Here is a 13,530-nt window from a genome sequence, read left to right as displayed (position 1 = left end):
TTCCAATTTGGGAGTTTTGCCATAAATACGCAACTGTAGCGTTTCGTTTGTATTTGTGAATTATTGTCCAAATATTGACTAATTAGGCTCAAAAGATTCATCTTGCAAAGTACAACAAAACTGTGCAATTAGTTTTTTATTTCGTCTACATTTAGTACTCCATACATGTAGTGCAAGTTTGATGTGATGGGGAATCTTCTTTTTGCATAGTTTTTTATTTCGTCTACATTTAGTACTCCATGCATGTAGTGCAAGTTTGATGTGATGGGGAATCTTCTTTTTGCATAGTGTCAAAGTTGGGAGTTTGGAGGGAACTAAACATGACCTAGATCAGCACATCCTACTTGCTTAAACTTTATTAGTGGACGTGCTATTTGTTTCTCCCATTCGTGGGCGTGATAGCTCATGTTAATGTAACGAGTTTAGGATAGCCATGTGTTATTGTAGGTGGGAGACGAGATGCAGGCTGGTTATGACAGTGACTATTCTGGGCTTCGTTTAACACTCGTCACTTTGCAAGCACATCCATGCCAATACAAGTTTGGTTCCAGAGGCGCAGACTGGTTTAGCGGCCAATAGTGCAATGAATACAAACATCCAACCATTATGTTGTACAATGAGTCAACGATGGTGGGTGATGAATTCTGCCCCTGCAGCCCAACCATATCCAAAACGACCCGTCCGGTTCCGTTCACTGTCTATGCTGGACAACACCATTCTCCTTCAAGTAGTCCACAAACTCGTCGATTAGGTAGGGCCAAGCACCTTCTTCATCATAGTTGGTTAGTTGGGGATCAACTGTCTGCAGCAACAAGATAGAGTAGACAGTGAACCAACGGAAACAAAAACTTGGTTAGAAATGCATCGAGTAACAAAAAGAATTGCAGCAAAGACCATGCTTTGGCATCATCCAAGAGCAAAGAAATGATGAAAGGTTACAAAGAAAATTTGGAAGTGGATACACAAACATCTCAGTAGATCAGCTTATATTGTTATGTGACCAACAGTAATGCAACTTTTTGAGACATAGCAGTGTGTAGGTGTCAGTTTACCTTCACAAATTCCAATAACTGCGCCCATGTATCCCTGGAGATAGCTTTATTGTGCCTTACCTGAAAACAGATGGTTCAAACAACGAGCAAGCACACTACTTATAAATTTATCAGAAATGAAAACATTATGGCAGAACAGCAGGTATTCAAGTTATACCTGTAGAAACTGGCACCAGTGGTCGATGAGAGGCCAGTTCCTGTCAGCAAACAGCAGCCGCCACATGCCAATAGCAGTCTCCAATGCGAGAGATTTCTGACCCTATAAAATTAGGGTTATGCGCCATACATCATCAGTATGGTTTTTGAAGATACTATTGAAACAAGAGTTCTGATGAAATTACAAGAATACATGCACATCAAATGACATACCTTTTCCCTTGCCCAGGCAAATGCAAAATTGTATATTTCACGAAACTTCTCTGTATGAGGAAAAGATGAACTGGTAAGTGACAGGCAGATGGATCATCCATCTTGTCTATTCGAGTTAGCCCTTTTAGCTGAACAAACTGCTTCATATTCAAATGACACATATACTACACTAGCAGCAATTGGACCTGCAAAAGAGCACTTACGATCATCTTTAAGCTCAGCTCGTAGTGAAGGTAACTTATCACGAAGCTTCTCTATTGAATCCACTCTGCAAATGAGACATAGATCCTTTAAACTATTAGGTACACTTCAGGATCTCAAGTTGTAGCACGACTGAGCAAATGATGCACAGATCATTCTCACCCAATTGACTGCAGTCCACCAACGAACTCCTGGCGAGTGAATTCACACATTGTAGAAGCTTTCATATGCCACGAAATGACAAGCTGTTAACAGGGAAGAGGTAAACAAAATGAATATATGAAGAACAGAAACAGTTGTATCCCTGTATCGAGTTTCATTTTTGAACTTGAAGCAAATCCATTTCGTCAGTGTTTGTAGAGAAAAAGTAGATGCAGGATAAGATCTGGACGTACCATAACAATATCTTGAGGATCCACCTGAAAATGGAAACATGTGATTTATGTATCAGAATCATATGACAGGACACGGATACGAAGACAAGATAGCCAAGGAAAATAAATGATGTGAGGGCCTTATAATGAGGGGAAAAAAATACATGCAGCACTTGTAGTATTTATGTATGACCAAATATCAATAACCAACAGATTATGAGGTTAGCAATCATGCCAGTCTACACAAGCAAGTACAGTCATACTTATACCCAAAAACTATGGTAAAAAGATAGTTTGCTGGTTCTAAATCTAATATTTACTAGACGTCACAGAATGAAAAGCAAATGTAGATAGCAACTACAAATTGAATAGTTCAATGATTCTATAGAAAAACACTATGAAGAAAATACAGAATAAATGAAATAAACCCTGTTCATTGTACACAAATTTCCCACCTGATACTTGATAACTACCTATTCATTACATATGACTGCAGACTGATACTCTAGCAGAGTAACATACAATCAAAGTAAGAAGATAAAATCCAGAAGTTACCTGCAAATCGTTGCACAACTGTGATATGCCTTCCACCATTATCATATCAGCATCCGGGTCTGAGAAATCATGACACAAAATGATGGTACAGGCAAAAAAATTCAGAGATGAGACATAGAAAAGAGGCAGTCTTGCCAAAGGTTAAACAGGAGGGGTTAAGTTGACAGGTGGTGCAAGAGACAGTAAAATATTTCACCTTTATATCTGTTGTACAGCTCTTCCAGATGTCGAGTATTTGCAACAGCAACTTGTGGTTGGCTGTAGAAAACATCAAAAGCTCCTTCCAAGTGCCAGTCACTAGTTTTAAGAGCCTGAAGCGCGACCTTCTCACTGTCAAAAATGCAATGCTTAACGAAATTAACAGAAATGAAGTCAATGCAAAATAAATAAGATTATGAAATGATGTCCATATACTGTCCAATGCAAAAGACAGTCCAATAGTTATAATGAATTTGTCATGAATTTGCAGCGCTGACTTGCCTCTGGACAGTCTAAACTGCTGATAAATGTGCCATTAAATTGTTGGATACACTAATGTTAACTAATTAAAAGCAAATTGACTCAAGGATACTGAATGATCATGGCATCTGGAACAGTGAAATTTCAACATATACTGACTATTATATACAACCCTAGTAAATTTTTACGGATAATGTGAATGGATCGCTCTTGCAGCCCAAGAAACATAGCTTTCAGTACAATATGGAAAAGTGGTCCATCCTAAATAAAAGAGAGAAAGCATAATGACACCACCCAGTTGGAGAATTGCATCACATTGCAAAATTACAAGCCAAGATCAGGCATTGGCACGGGCTTCCATTACAAAACTATACAAAATTCCGCGTTACTACATAAAAACCTTACAATCATGATATCAGTGCAAAATTGCAGAAGTCTAATGCAGAGCAACAAACAAGCTCTCTCAATGGCCTGCAACTTGACATACCACGGCTATTAACCAACCAAACATCATTTACTTTTATTACTAAATTCCGATCCCAATGCTACGAATTAATAGTAAAATGTACCTTGCGCCAGTTATGACCATGAACTGCTGCACCTTGTCGCGGCTTCCTCTCCCCAGCTTATGCTGCGCACACAAGAAACACGCATCCATTATTAAAAACCAAAATACGCGCAGCATCCGTACAGAGCACGCACTAGATGTACGAATCAAACGAGAAAACAACGTAAATGGTGCAATCACGAGACCAGCCAATTGGAGGCCGCAAGAAAATGAGAAAAAAAATCCAGAAAAATTGTGGCGAACCGGCCCTTGCCAAGAGGATGAGGGGGAGAGACTGACCATCTTGTATCGGATCGGGCGTGTAAGGCCGGATGGCGAGGGGGCGCGCGGTCTAGGGTTTCGACTCTCGAGAAGCTTCAGCGCTCTTGTGCCCTCTCCTCTGCGTTTGGCCTTCTGTTCTGCCTTTTGGTTTTTCTGTGCTTGCAATTTCCTTCCCCCCGCTCCACACGGGAGATGACGGGGCAATTCCTTACGTGTCATTAAAAAAAGTTCACGATTCCACATGAGCCACTAAAAAAGTTCCGGCGCCCACTGCTTGAAATTTCTTCCGTTACTCCAACTAGTCGTTAGAGCTATAGAACCTGTCAGTTTTTTTGCGGAACTGGCCAAAGTGCCCCCGTAGCTTGCCTTCTCTGACTCTCTGTTCTCAGCACCTCTACAGAGTCACTTCCGGCTCTCCCGACCAGCTTCTACCCGTATGGCCGGAGCCCCGCCGGCAACCCAACCCAACCCACCCCGTCTCCTTTCCCTCGATTTCCGTCGTCAGCTCTCCGCGCAAACACCGTCTCCCTTCCCTCCCCGAGCTTCCCCTCTCCATCTCCCTCTTTCTCTGCTCTCCACGCAGAGCTGAGGCCACAGTCAATCTCCTTCCTCAAGATGTTCCCGGCCAAGGTAAGAAGCTGATGAACACCTTTAACCCCCACTCGACATTCCCCAAGCCGCTCCCCCCTTATTCCTGCATGATGCATCAAGCTTCAGAAGCCTCACTAATTTTTAGATCAAGGAATTTATCCAGAAGCCTCACCAATGGCCGAAAGCTACCAGCCTTATGACATCTCTCTCCCACCTTCCATCGAATCCAAAACGAAGTCTTGGTTGAGCAAGGACCAAGATCCTCCCCTCCCAAACCAAAATTACTGCTCCCAGCATCGTCGATTTGAGGTTCAAAAGCCCAGCCATGGCGGAGAAGAACAACTCGATCTGCTACATCCCTCTCCTTATATTTCTCTAGCTCCGTCTCGGTGAGGCGAGGGTGGGCGGCGGCTCAGGGAGGCGTGGTGAAAGCATCACACCTCACACCAGATGCCGCGGAGGCGGCGTCGTGCGGGCCGATTCGCCGAACACACACCAGGGCCACGAGAAGAATGGAAAAGAGATGAGGTAGAAGACGAGGGCAAAATGGTCATTGCAAGCTACTGTTAGCTGCCGTTTCACTAAAATCAGACGGAAGTGGTACCAAGGGACAAAAAACTCGGCACAACAACTGTTTTTTATAGTTCATATGGAGTTGAGAACTTTTTTAACGGTGTGTAAGGAATTGCCTCATGACTGAAAGGCCACCTTGTTGGGACTTTTTATCGAAATGGCCCTTCAAACTCGTGTAATTCGTTCTTAAGATTCAATAGCGTCATGTGCTTGAGTTCTGTTAGTTATTATGTAATCACAACTATATAAACCTTGATTTTGCTCTCTTCTCTTAAACGATATGGTAGTACTCTTGCTAATTTTTCAAAAAAAAATCATTCCGAATATGTGTGCGACAGTGTACAGTTTGCAACTCCGCATGCATTCTCCTCAAATACTTTGCAAAGGAGGGGATGATAGGTTCCTTACGAAAAAAATGAGTGGCAGTTCTACCATAAGCTAAGATTTCCTATTATGCAAGTTCGGGTGCCATTGTATCTTCTTATCTCCATAGACACCCTAAGCACATGTAAATAGAATGGGAGTTATAACACCATTCTATCGAACATGGCATCACACGTGGTTGCAGTGGCATCACACGTGGTTGCAGTTGCAGTAATAATATAGACAATAAATGCTACGTACTCATTATTAATCTACCACTATACATTATTAATTAGAGCTCTATATCAATCTTCGAAGCAATGAAACATAGACATTACTTGAATCATGAAGCAGTTAAGAAAACAATTCGAAATAACATCAATGATGATGTCATATTTAGCAGCAATCATGCACTTTCGATTTGGAGCAAAGAGGTATCTATGAGTTAGAAGAGGTAAGTAAATGGGGCTACCTTATATCTCTTGAGCCTAGGGACTAAGTCAGCACTAGGTAGAGAAGTTTGAAAGAGAACATGAATAAGGGTTAAGAGGAGCAAGAGATTAAGGGTGTCAGTAAAGACTATAAATAAGATTATCAAGAAAAAGAATACTTGTATAAAGGATATACCGAATATTTTGATATACAATCGTGATCGCGAAGGCGACCTGTTGGTTGTTGTTAGTTGCTACTAATCTCCGTGTCCGTTTGTCACTACCTCTTTACTGTAGCAATTTTGACTGTGTGTTTTTCTTGAAAACTGCTACAGTACACAATATTTGTATAGTATATTTCATGATAAATTTAATAATGTGAAGGTTTTAAGTGTTTATGACATTTTGCTTTGAAAAAAAAAAGCAGTCAAAATTGCTAAGTAAAAGGGTAGTGACAAGTAAACGGAAATAGAGGTTAGTAAAATTTGAAATGACATTTTGACAAATCGAAGTGGCAGTATAGCCACGATTTTTGTTTCTCCGTGGCCGATGGCTTTGTGGGTGTTTGTTTAGCACCTGTCACATCGGATGTTTGGATACTAATTAAGAGTATTAAACATAGGCTAATTACAAAACTAATTGCACGGATGGAGTCTAATTCGCGAGACGAATCTATTAAGCCTAATTAATCCATGATTTGGCAATGTGGTGCTACAGTAACCATTTGCTAATGATGGATTAATTAGGTTTAATAGATTCATCTCGCGAATTAGCACAATGTTCTGCAATTAGTTTTAAATTAGCTTATGTTTAGTTCTCTAATTAGCATCTAAACATCTGATATGACACTACTAAAATTTAGCACCTAATATCCAAGCACCCTTTTGTCGCGTGGGTAGCAAAAATGACAGGGGTGGAAGCGTCAAGCCGGCAGATGCCTGGATGGAAGCGACAGAACAGTGGCATGATCGTTAGAAGCTGTGGGATCACGGGATCATTCATACGGGGCGAATTCCGTTCGACCCCTGCGCGGCCAGCAGGACGTGCGTAAATCGTATGGCCGCGCAGGCCTGATGCATACGCCGGGCTCAAATCCGCCGTCCGCTGCTTCCGGAAAGCCACCCATCTCGTGCGCACCGGCGGCTCGGAGCTGTGCGTTCGACGGCCCTGCCGTAGCCCGTAGGCCACGGTCCACGGAAACACGTCGGTTCTTTCTCTTGTGCACTAGCGCAGCGCAGAGTGACAGGCCGAACTGCGGCTGCTACTGGCTTTGGCTTGGCCGCGGTGGCTTTCGTCCGGGCGAAACCGGCCTTCGGATGGCACGGTCTTTTCGATCGTCGCGTGTTTGTTTATGCTTGGGATTGAATGATTGATCGTGACTCCTTACTCCTTAGCCACTGCACCTTATCGCGTCGTATCAGTGTTGGGTTTTGGCAGCTTTGTTTGATTGTTTACAGTGCCCGTCGACGCGGCGTGCTCGTGCGGTCCAGCCGTCGCCGCCGCCGCGGGGTGGGATTGGAAAGCTATCCCTCTGCACTTCTGCAGTGGTGGAATCCAACTGGTGTTAACTATGCTTGGATGGCTAAGCATCTGCAACTCAGCAACTGCAGACTGGAAGCAATTCTTTTTCGTTCATAGCAGGGAGCTGGATCATGCGACAGAAACCAGGATTTTTGCTTCCCTCCGTTCACCCCATCTCTCTGAAGCGCGCGCGCGCACACACACACATGGGCCGTTGGGCCCAATCTTGACCGGGCTGGCTTCCGCTTCCTCCTCTTACCACAAAACATTGCTCTCAGCGCTTCGCAGTTTCACACACACGCCGTGACGCGAACAAGGACACAACGTTGGTTCGCACTCATCATCATTTTAAAAAAAAAAGAACGAAAACACATGATGTTGGTGTCACAACGACCGTTCCGTGCAAAAAGCTGACGAGACCGACGGATCGATGGATGCAACAGTGACACGCCATTATGCCGATCCCGCTAATCATCCCGTGCCCAACAGCTAGTCAAACCCCGGGTCCGCACCGGAACACCGCCCGTGTCCCCGCGACCCCGCCCGACCTCGACGCCGATAGCTTCGCTTCGCCGCGCGAGTCTCCGGCGGCGAAATCTGCCATCCGTCGCGTGCGCTTTATCGGCGTGGCGCGTGTGCCCACCGGGTCAAAACCGTATCCCGCAGGCCGCGCCCAAACTCCCAAAGCGTCCTCGCTGCCCGCGGCGCCCGGCGATCGAGCGGACTCGACTCCGTCGGCGCCGGCCGAGGAGAGGTGGCCGCGCGCGAGACGATCGGAGGGAGGTTGTCGCGTCAATCGGGCCCGTCGCTGTAGAGCCGAGCGCGACGTGTCCCGTCTCGACAAGCCCCTGGGCATTGTGCGGTCAAAGACGTGAACAGCGCGTGGTGCCCGCGCACATGCGTGGACCTGGCCGGGTAGTCCGTCACCGTACTCCCCTCCTCGCTCGCACGTTTTCCCAAACCCCAGGGGGGGGGGGGGGGGGGTCGGTCCGTCGACGGCGCCGCGGGATCCGTGCACGGGCGAGGCCGACGCGCCTACTACTTGCCCAGCGGCGGCGGGTCTCGATCAGCAGGCAGCAGCCGCACGCGCGCGGCCGCCGACGAGAGGCCAGCCGGGAACAACGAGCTGCCCGACCGAGGACCGAGCCCGTCGTAGCTTCCGTCCTCGATCTCGTCACGCATGGAACAGCCGTACGCCCGGGGGCAATCAGGCAGGCAGGGGTCCGTGTTGGGCATGATTGTTCTCGGCAGGAGCAGGAGACTGTTCGGGGTTCCAGCAGAGTTTCCTGTGCGCCTGCAACGACAGACGACGCGCACTGTGCGTGGCGCATGAACAGCGCCCTGGAAAAGGATGTCAGCGGATCGGAGAACATGCACGGTGCAAAGTTCGGTGTGATCTTTGAATGAGGGGCAGGAATATCAATGAATTATATTCGCAGGATTTGTTACGTGTGCAACAGTATGCGCCTGCTGATGATGGACACGATGGACCATTGGATCGGACCTGCTTTGGACATGATGTTGGCAGTTGGCACGGTAGCTTTGGAGGGGAACTACATTGATTCCGGACGCGATCATCAACAGGAGCTGCGAACTCCCCCCATGCCTGAACGTGCGTGCACCAGAAAGAGAAAAGTTGCTATCCATCGATCCTCGTGCATTGTCACCGACTCACAGTACGACGTGTTCAGTTCATCAGGAATGCTGAAATGCACGCGAAGTTTAAGGGACGAATGGAGGCGCTGGCACCCCAAAACAAAAACATAGGACGGTCATCATATCAGTGGCGGTGCATGACATTGCCATGTCCTTGCTTCGAATTACGTGCTGCTAGGAGCACTACTGCATCATCACACACAACACGTACACACACATTCAATCTCCTGACCACCCCTGTCGATCGATCTCGCGACGGCTCTGATCGACCGACCGGGTACACGTACGTACGTACGTCGAGGTACGGCTACTTCCGGGGACACGTACAGCGCGAACGCATGATTGGCTCCGTGTAGCGCAATCATGCGATGCGGCGCGCTCTCCCGGAAAGAGACATCGCAACTACCACGCCTGCCTGCCCAGCTGACACCTACGCGCAGCTGAGCTAGCTAGCTGATCGGCGCATGCACGCGCCAACTTGAGAGACGGAGACGGGGACGGGGACGGACTAGAAGCCCTCGCTGGGCTTGGCCACGTTGATGTAGTAGGGCGCCGCGGCGGCAGTAGTAGTAGTGGCGGCGGCGGCGGCAACGCTGGTGCCCTCGCCACCGCACCCCGCGGCGACGTCGGCCGCGCCGCCGTGGCACTCGCCGCGCTCCGCGGCGTCGGCCTCGTCCTTGGCCATCATCGTGGCCGCCAGGCTGCCGGCGGCTGCGGGGTCGACCGAGGGCAGCTTCGACAGCAGCGCCTCCAGGCTGCTCATCGACGGCACGATGTGCATCTGCGCCGCGGCGGCGGCGGCCGCCGCTGCCTGGCCGTAGGGGTCGTAGAGGTCCATCGGCGTCGGCACGAGCCCCGGCGGCCAGCCGCAGGCGGCGGCGGCGTCCGCGGGGCCGCCGATGACGGCCGCGCACCCGGCCGCCGGGAACGCGGCCGACGACGGGTGCGGCAGCAGCACCCCCGGGATGCTCTCCAGGTATCCGAACTTCCGGCGCAGCATCACCACGTAGCTCAGGTCCTCCGCCACCTGCGTGTTGGTGCAGCCCAGATCGACACGCGCAACAATTCGTCAGACCACATGACCGTGCGCACGTACACATTAGCGTGTACGTCTTGTCGTGCATGCATGCAAATGCAAAGCTGAGCTGAGCTGCTGGTACATTTGCGAAAATCATGCATGCACTGATGCACACCAAGTCACACACAGTGCGTCACGCGCTGCAGTGTTGTGGAGTGGGTGAGGAACAGTGTCAGGGTACCTTCTTCATGGAGCCAAGCTGCACGACGCCTTCTCTGACGGCGATGAGGGCAATGGTCTACAAGAGAGATGGCGATAAAAGATGTGCATGGTCAGCTTTATTTGGCATGCTGATCGAGCTCCTATTTTTCAGTCATCAAATGGTACTCTTCATGTTTTAGCTACGGGCTCTACCTTGATACCAGACTGGAACTGCGCCTCCCATGTCCTCGGATGCTGCAAACCAACCGCACACAGACAAAGAAGCACCGGTGTTCACTAGTTATGTAACTAAGCGTTGGGTGACATGTTAATGTGTTGGCTAAAAGGAGACGCTTACAGAATCGGCAGGGTTGCTCCAGGATGAGACGAGGTTGATCTCGTTCTCCTGCTGCTGCTGGGCCTCCTGGAACACCCATTTGTGGCTGTGGTCGGCTGCCACTTTCCCTATCAACCTGCAACGCGAAACAAATGCATCACCAACGGGACCGCGATAAGTTAAGCTTGATGATTAGCATGAAATCAAAGCCGTTTATAATGAAAGCTGCGATTAGGTTGCGACACGACCGATGGACTAGCTAATAGCCGCAGCAAGCATGGTGTCGTGTCCTACCCTTCGCCGTAGTTGTAGATGTCGTGGGACATCTTGAAGAAGAGCTCGGGCTGCAGGCCCTGCTTGGCCTCCTGCGCGGCGGCACACTCCGTGTAGGCGGCGGCGGCGGCAGGGGCAGCTGCGCCCTCGTGGTCACAAGCAGAGGCCGCGAAGTTGCAGAACCCATCCTCCCATGCCAGGATCCTGGAATCGGTTGCACCCCCGAAAGGGATCACGTGCAAACAAACGCAAATTAACCCCTAAGAAATTGAAGAGGAATAAGAATAACTTGTCTCAGGCCGTACCAGTTCCTCCTGTTCCCTCTGGTCCGGTCGTAGATGCCGCCCTGGAGATCCCATCTGAACACACAGGGGATATAGAGATAAACAAACAAATCAGCACGAGAACCCAAACAAGACGCAGCGTCGATCGAGGACGACGAGAAGAAGCAAGAACCAAGCGCAGATCGCATGCGAACGACGACGACGACGACTCACTTGGGGGGCGGGTAGTTCCTGGGGAGGATCCGCCAGAAGACGGCGTACACCCACTGCGCGTCGTCGTGGCCGCAGAGGCTGCGCAGCGTGTGCTGCAGCAGGTGCGTCACCGCCAGCGGGCTCAGCTGCTCCTCCATTCCACTTGCACCCAGCCAGCCAGCAAGCTCGATCGGCCTTGCCTTGAACCAGCTCTGACCGGAGACTTGTGGCCGATGGCTGAGCTGGGAACTACTAAAGAAGAAGCTCCAACCCTGATGTGTTGTGCCTCTTGTACGAGAAGGAGGCAGCTTGGCTTCCTTCACTGACCGGCGGTTATCATCATTGGCTCACTGCATGCTGGAGGGAGCTGCACTTGATTTCAAGCTGAAGAGGGGCTAGAATCTAGGGAGATGGATTGCTTGGAGATAGCTAGAGGAGCGAGAGGTGTTCGTGGAGGAGTTGAGTAGCTAGGCGTTTCCTTTTCTTGCTCGCTAGCTTCCACTTTTGATCGCTCTGCCATCAGCCGGTTTGTGACGTGCGAGGGCAGGCCACCAGTCCACCACCGGGGGAGCAAACCACACTTGCCCTGATTTATACAGCTACCACTACCATCTCTCTCTCTCTCTCTCTCTCTCTGAGTCGTCGTGCTACAGTGATCACTTTAATGAGGTGCAAGTGCTGGAACGCTGCTTCTCTCTTCCCACAAACTTAGGTATGGGACCATATGTCGCACGACTTTCTTCTTCTTTTTTTTCCAGAAATTCTGATCATTAGTAGTGGGGGATCATCCATCATCTATGAGCACAGATCCTCGCTGTCTCCTTGGTGCCCGCATCAGACCCAGATGGAGTCTTCGTAAAAGGAACCAATACTGGTGACTCCGTGATTGCCCGACGCGCCTGTCCTGACGACAGCGTTCGTAAGGATGAAATCAGTGCCATGTGGCAGAACCTGCACATTCATTCATTGTAATCATCTGGCAAATAATTCTAAAGCTTACCTGTCTCTTATCAGTACCTCGTTTCCTTTTACTTAGGATGTGTTAGGTTTGTAAAAAAGGAACCTTGTGAGTTTTGACCAAAATTATTTAAATTATATGTATGCTTAGTGTCTAAAAGTTGTAGCAATAGATTCATACTTCACATATCTTTAATATAATATTGATTTTATAAATATTGACAATGTATTCAAAGACAAACCGATGATCAAAGTTTGTTTCAAAAGATTTTTTTTTCAAATGCTAATACGCCTTACATAAAGAAAAAGAGGGAGTATTTTGGAATATCCCGAAAACAAAGGGAAGGGGGCATTTAGATAAATGGAAATATGTGTTATGCACACACTACTAGGATTTGTATTGAACCACTTGGGTCATCCGACCACACTCTATCATCATTGGAAAATAAAAATTGTTTGCTGCCATGACAACAAAGGGATCACATCTAAAGGGTCGGCTGCTTGGTGGACCAGAGTATAGGTGAATTATTAAGGTACCAGCACCAACCAATTCAAATCAAAAACTTAAATTGATAGAAACTTTCTTATATTTTAACACTGCCCCTCCTGCATCCATCAAGATTCTACATGCACTGACTTGTTGAACCAAAAGCTTGATTTGTTAAAAAAAAGTGGATAATAGATTTACAGTTTTTTTCGAGCCGACTTATAGTTAAACATGGCTATTGAAGAGTCTGAGGGAGAGGGGTCGTCTAGGGTGCGATTGGTTGCTAGTATCACCCCGGAACCGAGCTTCCTGCGTACAACCTCCGGATGATTGGTTACCTGGACCCCCTCCTGGGCCTGGCCCGCAGGGTGCAAAAGGTGCCCCAGAGCCTGGCTCCCGTGGTGCGGCCAAATTCATCGTTTCCCCGGAGCCAGGCTCCCTGGATGCAACGGCGAGCGCTGGCGGTGCATCTGCTGTTGAAAATCTATGTACATGCATGCAACCAATCAGTATCTCCTTAGAGTCTGGTTGGAGGGATTCAGCAACCAATCATGGTGATGTTGCATGAGCTGAGCCTGGCTACGGCCAGCCTGGTTCGCTGGTGCGAGCTTGGCTCGCCAGGGAAGGCAACCAATCACGCCCCTAAGGTCCTTCACAGATTTGGTCAAAGATCATGCTGTTTTGACTGCAGAAAACCGTGTTCTCGAGAGTGCCACGGTGGGGGTTAAGGGTGAGGTGAGGCCGAGAGCACATCACAGAGCATCGGTCCGGTCCACAGGGCACGCCTTGGGCAGGGAAGGGAAGACG

The 13,530-nt window shown here is 48.6% G+C and overlaps 2 protein-coding genes across 2 annotated transcripts; both read right to left on the bottom strand.

Annotated features, from left to right (window-relative positions):
• Window positions 1–493: 493 nt before the first annotated feature.
• Window positions 494–4,301, bottom strand: LOC117838672 (uncharacterized). The gene is made up of 11 exons (XM_034718799.2): window positions 3,858–4,301; window positions 3,580–3,641; window positions 2,748–2,881; window positions 2,552–2,610; window positions 2,018–2,041; window positions 1,785–1,867; window positions 1,625–1,689; window positions 1,422–1,471; window positions 1,210–1,311; window positions 1,053–1,112; window positions 494–802 (listed from the first exon to the last, which is right to left on the bottom strand). Exons 1-11 carry the CDS (start codon window positions 4,080–4,082, stop codon window positions 692–694), a joined length of 975 nt encoding a protein of 324 aa, XP_034574690.1. The 5' UTR covers window positions 4,083–4,301; the 3' UTR covers window positions 494–691.
• Window positions 4,302–9,098: 4,797 nt separating this feature from the next.
• On the bottom strand, window positions 9,099–11,893 carry LOC117847382 (protein RICE SALT SENSITIVE 3). Its single transcript, XM_034728618.2, has 7 exons — window positions 11,301–11,893; window positions 11,109–11,162; window positions 10,825–11,007; window positions 10,552–10,666; window positions 10,407–10,448; window positions 10,234–10,290; window positions 9,099–10,001 (listed from the first exon to the last, which is right to left on the bottom strand). Exons 1-7 carry the CDS (start codon window positions 11,435–11,437, stop codon window positions 9,483–9,485), a joined length of 1,107 nt encoding a protein of 368 aa, XP_034584509.1. The 5' UTR covers window positions 11,438–11,893; the 3' UTR covers window positions 9,099–9,482.
• Between the last annotated feature and the right edge of the window lie 1,637 nt (window positions 11,894–13,530).

This window comes from Setaria viridis, chromosome 1, assembly GCF_005286985.2.
Source record: "Setaria viridis chromosome 1, Setaria_viridis_v4.0, whole genome shotgun sequence".
NCBI lineage: Eukaryota > Viridiplantae > Streptophyta > Magnoliopsida > Poales > Poaceae > Setaria > Setaria viridis.
This window is presented reverse-complemented; position numbering and strand designations above follow the sequence as displayed.

Coding starts and splice junctions, on each gene's coding strand:
- LOC117847382 (XM_034728618.2), bottom strand. CDS start 11,437: ATGGAGGAGCAGCTGAGCCCGCTGGCGGTGACGCACCTGCTGCAGCAC. Junction 11,163..11,300: donor AGGAACTACCCGCCCCCCAA/GTGAGTCGTCGT, acceptor CTGTGTGTTCAG/ATGGGATCTCCAGGGCGGCA. Junction 10,291..10,406: donor AGTTCCAGTCTGGTATCAAG/GTAGAGCCCGTA, acceptor TCTCTCTTGTAG/ACCATTGCCCTCATCGCCGT.
- LOC117838672 (XM_034718799.2), bottom strand. CDS start 4,082: ATGTGGAATCGTGAACTTTTTTTAATGACACGTAAGGAATTGCCCCGT. Junction 2,611..2,747: donor GCTGTACAACAGATATAAAG/GTGAAATATTTT, acceptor ATGATTTCTCAG/ACCCGGATGCTGATATGATA. Junction 2,042..2,551: donor AGTTGTGCAACGATTTGCAG/GTAACTTCTGGA, acceptor TTCCATTTTCAG/GTGGATCCTCAAGATATTGT.